Source organism: Pteropus vampyrus, unplaced genomic scaffold (genome assembly GCF_000151845.1).
Source record: "Pteropus vampyrus isolate Shadow unplaced genomic scaffold, Pvam_2.0 Scaffold122, whole genome shotgun sequence".
Classification (NCBI taxonomy): Eukaryota; Metazoa; Chordata; class Mammalia; order Chiroptera; family Pteropodidae; genus Pteropus; species Pteropus vampyrus.
Genome location: NW_011888903.1, coordinates 3,634,596 through 3,642,759, shown reverse-complemented (window position 1 = coordinate 3,642,759; position 8,164 = coordinate 3,634,596). Strand labels below are relative to the sequence as shown.

General features: G+C 39.2%; 1 protein-coding gene across 1 annotated transcript in view; it reads right to left on the bottom strand.

The window, feature by feature from the left end:
• The window catches only part of LAMA1 (laminin subunit alpha 1), a 154,614-nt gene that overhangs the window by 83,128 nt on the left and 63,322 nt on the right, over positions 1-8,164 (bottom strand). Inside the window, 8 exon segments of the mRNA XM_023534189.1 lie at positions 106-161; positions 281-424; positions 850-951; positions 2,391-2,399; positions 2,402-2,536; positions 3,700-3,840; positions 4,757-4,917; positions 6,891-6,996. Of these exon segments, the coding sequence (XP_023389957.1) occupies positions 106-161; positions 281-424; positions 850-951; positions 2,391-2,399; positions 2,402-2,536; positions 3,700-3,840; positions 4,757-4,917; positions 6,891-6,996 (854 nt within the window).

Here is an 8,164-nt window from a genome sequence, read left to right as displayed (position 1 = left end):
CTCTTGGTTCAGAACTATCAGAGATATTTCATTGTACTCCTCTCAGAGGGATTTGAATAATACATCTAAAACCTGCATCGTTTGCTGGGATCTCAGAAAAGAAACAAAATCATGTATTTGACCACCATTTTCTTCAAAGCCACCAATCTGACACCCTTAATCTTTAATTGAAGAACAAAAGTAGAAAACACAAATAGATATACCTCTAGCTTTTAAAAAAAACTGCTGTTAACAAATTTTATGTTAAAAATTAAAAATTGCTGTGAACAAAACTTGTTTACCTCACAGTTTCCAATTGCTGCAGGTTAGAGATGGAGGTACCAGTCATTAAAGGCATCAGGAGAGGAGTGGAGACATGGCGGACAAGAACCGGAAGTGGTTTTCTACCACTCTGGGAACCTTTTTGGGTGAGGCTGAGCTGGGTCTTTTTGTGACAGGGAAGAGTTGGGGTGAGGATAAAGGGACAGGTAGAGAGATTGAGGACAAAAATGGTGATGCATCTCCTGTCCCCACATTGCCAAGCACTGCTGCCTAATTGTTCATGTGGGGAGGCAATGTGGCATGAGGGGAAGAGGGACTTAAAGGGCCAAAGTAAAAACTCATTACACTTTAAAGTGTGACTAGACAGGTTTCTGTAGGGATCAAGTGAAGAGCAACAAGGGCCGCCCTGAGGCAATTCCAGAAATGGGCCCGAAGACAGAATTCTCATACTCAGTCTCTCAGCATCCAGAGGAGGCAAACGGCCACCTGGCCATTAAGCTCTTTGCTACTCTGGATTTACTGAGTCATAGAGGTGTCACCCCCCCTAAGTGCTTGAGAACCATAGCAATGCAATGTAAAAGCAATTACCTTAATGATAACGTCGGCATGAGACATGAGGTCACTGTTCACCGTTTCCACTGGGATATCGTAAGACACAGTGTACTTCAGGAACCCACCAAATGCAGTCAGCTGGAATGTTTAAGCGAGAGTGAACACCAAGGGGGGAAATGATCACAACCCCTCAATGAGAGAAAGTGGTCAGTAGGAGCCATTTGGAAACAGCTAGGCTGCAAGCCGAGTGGCTACAATACTTAAGGAAGTTCACATTAAAGGTAGTGAAAAGAAAGCATATTATATGAGTATTTTGTTTAATCGATGTTATCAAAATGCACTCCTTCTTAGGGGCTTCGAGGCAAATTACTATAAATTTGCTAATCATACAAGAGACATTTATTTCACTTAAGTACTTTAGCAGGGGGAGAATTTGATCCACAGCAATTAATCTCAACATTTTGATTTCATTGCCCTGCTTGTAGGAGAATAATAAGGAACATGTTTGATCAGCTAAAGAAAGAATTAAAGGTTTTTCTTCCTGATCAGATATCCTTCCATGTAAAATAGAGATTTCATTTCTGCCAGGTATGTTACAACAATGTGATGTTCAGAATCCAATCTTTGATTCATAAAATTGAAGAGGTGATCTCAAGACAAAAAAAAAAAAAAAGCTACCACAAAAAATGAAAACCTATTGACCTTTTGGTGATAAGATCATATTATAAATAGCAAACATCTTCTAGGATTCTAATTTGATGGGAAAAAAGAATCATTTTCAAAACAAACACTACTTACACATATGTAAAACAAGCTATAAAATTAAAATATAATCATCAAATAAACTAGAACCTTTCCAATTTCTATACTACTATGAAACATGCCATTACCTTAAAACCAACCAAACACATGGTAAAGGTGAGCAGGGAGCTATAGTTTTTGAGAGAGATTCCACTTAATTTATTTTCAGATTAATCAAATACGGAGAGAAGTGGCATAATTGGAGGGAATGGAACTAAGTCACTGAAGGAAAAGGTTAAACCATATAAACCAACTTTCCACTTTGTAGAATCACCATTTAGCATTTTCTTAAAATGGAAGGGACTCTGTCTGTTCTTCAATGTGAACTTAGTATGAGTGATGGTCACCATGTTAATGGAACTGGGGGGCAGTACAATAGCTCCCGTGCACGACCTTTCCGAGTGTCTTCTACACGCCAGGCTAAGACAAGTACACAGCTAAACAAAGCAGGAATGTGACTGACACTACACAAAGGCCCAAGTGATACAGGAATCTGGAGAAAAACAGAAAGTCCATCACAGGAGAAGGGACAAGACTTCATACAACAGACTGCCTATGACGAGACCAAGAACAAAAGTTCCTATTTTAATGATGTAACAAAAAGTCAAAGAAGGATAAAAAAAGACCGTGTGAGTCAGGTGTCAGTAAATGCTCTATAATTTTCTGTCAAACAGTGAAGCGACCAATAAAACTACGTAAAATGCCAACATAAGTCCTTTGTTAATGTACTCCTTTGTCTCAACCACCATCACTGAGAATAATGTGACCAGAAGTACCTTATTTCCAACTCAGAAGTCAGCCTCTGCATGACCACCGTGTTGTTGATGCTGATTTGATGATGTCCTCCCAGCACGTCCTGTTGAGACGGGATCTTATTTGGACTGATCAAGTCAGTGACCAGCCACCCAGACATGTCTTTCACCTTAAAATAAAAAGATCCAAGAATTTTAGATTATGAAATAGAAGTCACCTTAGATTTCACCCAGGCTAGTGCTAATATCTTCACAATGAAGAAACAGACCCAGGAAGTTTAGCTAGGGATGCAGTTAACACATAGTAGCCATAGGCCTGAGGACCTGTGACCCTTCTGTCAAAAGACCAGAAAAACCTGAGAACGAGCCACACATTCCCCAAATCCAGATCAAATATAAGCAAATAGCAAACTTGCTAAACGCATTGAATAAAACATCTTTTGGTAACTCTGACTTCTCCTTCATTGCTATTGATGCCCCCAGTTTTTGAGTCAAATGCCAAGAAAGTGTATAAAAATAACCTCCTGATCCTAGCCTCACACAGAGATGAAAAGTGATCACCCATAGGAACTCACCTCCATTTTTTAGTATTGATCAGAGTTCCCTCTCCCTTCCCCGGGCTGTTCCCACTCCTCACCAGCCTAACAGTAAGTGGGGGAGCGGGGAGGAAGAAGGAAAGGAAAGGAGTCAGGAAATAGCACCCACACCCTCCCCCGCAATGCTGACTATGGGTCTCCTGAGATAGGACATGGGGAGGAGAGGAGGTTACCCTAGGTAAGCCCTCCGTCCTGCAGCAACTCCCTAACCTCTAGGCAACACGCTCTCCCCCAGTCACCATTTAGCACCCCCCTTGAACTCATTACTCCAGAAATCTCAGTTCCCATAAGAACTGAGAATCCCTTGCCTGCCCTCTTAATGCCTGTGCCACCCTCTTCCCATCCTTGCCAGCTTCCTTGACATAGAAAGTTCTGTATGTGCCCATGTCCTAATGTGCTTCCTGGTCTGAGACCATAATGGGGCAGATGCGGTGAAATCTGACCCCACAATTGAATGCATTTCCCCCAGAAGAAATTTAAACACAATGCATTCTACAATGCCATGATATCCTATTGTTTCTATAGGGAAATGTATGTGGGAACAAACAAATGACCTAGAAAGAAACTAGCGACACATTAGCAGTGGTCTGCCTTTGATCCATGCCAGATGTTGTTGCAAATGGATGGCAGCTACATTACAGGGAAAGTCAGCCTGATTGCTTCATTACACAGCTCCCAGAGAGCTCACTTGCAGGGGTACATTTATTAAATTCTGGCTCAAGGAAAAGGGTCCACACCTGACTAATGGACCAAGAAAGGCTGTCGCAGACATCGGAGACGCCAAAGCAGAAGCACTCAGAGCAGCCCTGGGGGTTTCTTTCCTTTAAATTATAAAATCCTGGCTTGCAGCGATCACAGTTTTTCCCCTCAACATTTTCCTGCAAGGTAGAGTAAAAGATTAGCTTTTGAAACCAATAGGTAGACAGAATAAAAATGATATTAATATGACATTAACAAGAAATGTGTTTGGTAATCCAGAGAAACAGGTAAATAAAAAGGCGATCAAAGTAAATGTGAAGCCTCGTAATGTCAATACTTCCAGAATAGATATTTTGAAATACTTGTCATTTGATTTTGTAGTCAAGAATGAGGCTAAGCATCTTGGAGCTTGGTCATTATACTGAAATGGCTTTCTTGTACTTTTTTGTTCTAAATATTCCATTTTTACGGACCTTTTAAGAATTTTAAAATCCGAAGAGGGCTATATAATTTTTAGTCTTATTGATAAACGCTCGAGATTATTTCCAGTCATATATAACATGTGCCTAAGACTGCTTATGTGGGAATAGAACATAAGATACAACTGGAAATCCTTAGAAATATGGGAGAAACGATTATCAATATAGGTAGCCACATAAAACACTTCCTGATACCAAATTAATGTATTTCTTATCATTGTTCAATTCCTTTTTAAGAGAAATAAAAAAGTAACATATTTGCCTTTAATTAGTGCTCTTAGAAATTTAGTGTTTGCCCGGATCTCCTCTAAATATAAAGCTGAAAAAGAATGTCATAGAAGAGGCCATAGGCAAAACCTAAGAAATGCAGTATTTGGTTTCACCCAGGAAGTCACAGAAATACCTCTGGAACATATGGCCATTGCCTAGAAGGCACCAAAGTCCAAGGACATGTACTGTGGCCAACTTGCTGAGTCATAACGTCATGCTTCTCAGGAAAGTGTGGGGGGAGCAAGGAGTTCTGCTTCGCTCGAGAACTGATCATCTGAGCCAATGAAACACATCCTTTTTCAAGAAATCTCAGAAACTCAGGGACAGCTTTAACCTATGCATGTACCTTACAGAGACAAGGCTCTGAGCATGGGTCCTCATTCAAGCTTCCGGCTGGGCTACAGTCACAGGGTACACAGGCTGGGTAACCTTTATAGCCAAACTGGCAGCGATCACATTTTTCTCCTGCGTAACCTTCCTTGCATGGACATTGACCTGGCCACTTTCCTGGGAAGAAAACAATGACAATGACCCAATAGGAAGGTAAAAGAGATCCAAAGTAGGGTTGACAAACTCTATCTGTGAAGGGCCAGAGAGGAAATAGCTCCAGCTTTTTGGCCAGAATATCTTGCAACAACTATACTCAGCTCTGCCGTTATTGCTTGAAAGCAGCCATAGTTAATACATAAACAGATGGGCATAGCTCTTTTCCAATAGAAGTTTATTTATAAAATCGGGCAGTGTCAGATATGGCCCATGGGCCATAGTTTGTCAAATCCCTGGCTTAAAAAACGAAAACAGAGATGAGAGGCACAGAGGCTAGTAGAAAAGTAAGATGGTGCAGCACCTTCGGAAAACTGGCACTTCTTCCGAATGTTAAGCACACAGTTACCATATGATCCAGCAATTCCACTCCTAAGTATTTCCTTAAGAAAGATGAAAACATAAATCCACAAAAAAACTATATGCGAAATTTGTGGCAGTGTTATTCATAATAGCCAGAAAGTTTAAATAACTCAAATTTCATCAACTGATGAATGGATATATAAAATGTGATGCATACATACAACAGAGTATTATTCAGCAATAAAAATGAATCAAATACTGATACATGCTACCATATGGATGCACCTTGAAAACATTATGCTAAGTAAAAGAAGCCAGTCACAAAAGGCCACATATTGTTTGGTTCTATTTACATGAAATGCTCAGAATAAGCAAATCTATAGAGAGAAAGCAGATTAAGTAGATTAGTGGTTGCCTAGGGCTGGGAGGAAGAGTAGGAGGAAATGGGGAGTGACTGCCAATAGGTAAGGAGGGTCTTTATGGGATGATGAAAATGTACCAAAATTAGGTTGTAATGATGGTTGCACCAATGAATATGCCAAAAAAAATCTATACTTTACATGGGTGTACTGTGCTGTACGTATGGTAGTCAATTATACCACAAAATAAAGTTGTATTTTTTTGTTTTGTTTTGTTTTGTTTTTTAAACAGAGGTCAATGGTGGAGGGCAATAGGCATTATCTGTTTTTAATGCCAGCTCTGAAACTTTCTGGTTGTGTAACCTTAGTCAAGTTTCTTAACTGCTCTGGGCTACATTTTCATGTCTATCAAATAGGTTAAATAATTTCTATCTGCCATGGTTGAAAGTAAAAATGATATATATTTTTTAAGTGAACCCAATCAAGGGTAACTGTCATCATCATCATCATCATCCTCCTCCTCTCATTAACAGTGGCATTTAAAAATCAATTCAATTGTGTAATTTACCCTCCACAATGCCCCACAGTTGGTACTTCCTTTCCTGTTGGCCAATATCCATTTTAGCTGCTAGTGACAGAATTTGATGGAGTCACAGAAGTCTTTGAACAGATGCAACCTTTCAGGAGACTCAGCTATTTGCAAGTCCACTGGCCAGTTTTTGAAACAGAAAGAACACTGACATTTACAAAGTTAACTGGAGGATTTGCTTGCTTTGTGAGCTGAGATGTATACAAAAGCCCTCTGAGTGTCCTCTTAGAGCTAAATAGAGTGATTGCTATTTACTGTGTTCCACATATGACTTTAAAATGAGCCTTATTTCTTCTTTCATCAAATGCTCAATTAACCTCTCAAATGTCATTTCATCACTCCAGCATTTCCATCTCTATACCCTATCTTGCTCCGATCATGATTCCTACTTTTGCTTTACGCCCATGGCCCTTATCCCTGCCTGGCATTATATTACACATTCACATGTTTGTTTAGTGTCTTCTGCTGTGAGCAGGGACCTTGATCATCTTGTTCCAGTATGTTTTCCTAGGTCCTAGAAAACTGCCTGACACATAGTAGGTACTTGACAAATATTTGGTGAACAAAAGAAGCAAGAGCAAATCATATCATCAAATTGCTATGCAAGAGTAATAGTTTCACTGGGTACAAATCTCTCATCAGAAAAAGAAATCTATGACAACCACAGAAATGAATCAAGTACTTACCTTTGTGTAAGTCAGAATGAAGATCATCCTTAATACAGATAGAACTGAAGGACCCCAAAGGGTTACAGTCACAGGGATGGCAAGGGTTGTCCTCATAAGGAGACACCTAAAAGGCAAAGGTTGTCCTAAATTATATTACTAGAAATAACAGCAATATTAGCAATAATATCAATACCAGTGACAAGGTATCAACTTTTTATACAAGATGTGACTATTACAATGATTTTGTGTACCCAGGGGATGTAGGTCTTGGGAAGACAAATTGAGCTCAAGCTAGAAAGCCCCAAACCTCGTTTTGATGTTGACAGCAGCTAGCATCATTAGCAAAGTGTCATCCTTTCCCATTATCACTGTTACTCAGCCCCCCTTTCCCTGCTATCTCTCAGAGTCACAAATAAGTATCACTTATATATATGCATCTGGTCACCTATGACAGACCACCACAGGGATTCACATGACAAGTACATATCAAGCCAATTGAGGATTGACTGAGCACTTGCTATCGGCAAAATACAGCTGCTTTAGCTATTGGCTAACTCCACATAGATGGTATTACAAAACTCTGACATTACACAGCCAAGGGGCCCCCAAATTCAAGTTAATTAATGATGAGTGGACATCCCACTCTGAGCAAGAAAACAGTACAGATAGAGTAAGAAATCAATATCTGAAAAACACTACTAGCGTAACAAGAATATAAATGAAATATTACAAAAAGAAATGAGTTTCTAATACTAAGGTTGACACTAAGTGAAGGCTTTTTTTCATTTTAGGAAGACAATGAAGCTCGGCTATGGCAAAGAAACACTCTTACTTTGTGTGGTCTATAATATCCATCGATACAGGTTTCACAATTGATTCCCATGGTGTTCTGCAGGCAATTTATGCAAACTCCTCCTCCTTTGAACTGTCCAGCAATATTCAAACTTCTTTTCTGATTTGCAACACTTTCATCATAGTAACAGTCTTTGGCTTTATTGTGACAATTACATTCTAAAAAGATATTTTAACATCTCAATTAATATATACATATATAGATATAGACATATAGATATAGATATACATATACATATGTAGTTATATAAAGAAATCCCTTCTCTCCTGAAGTAAGTTTCTATGACTCTAAGTTAACTTAAAATTACAGAATAAATATCTTTTAAAAATATTGGCAATTTCATGGAGGGCAATGGGAAAAGCTACCAGAATCATAAATGTGCATTCCCATTTGATCATCATTCTATCTTCTGGGATTATATCTTGCAGAAGTACTTGCA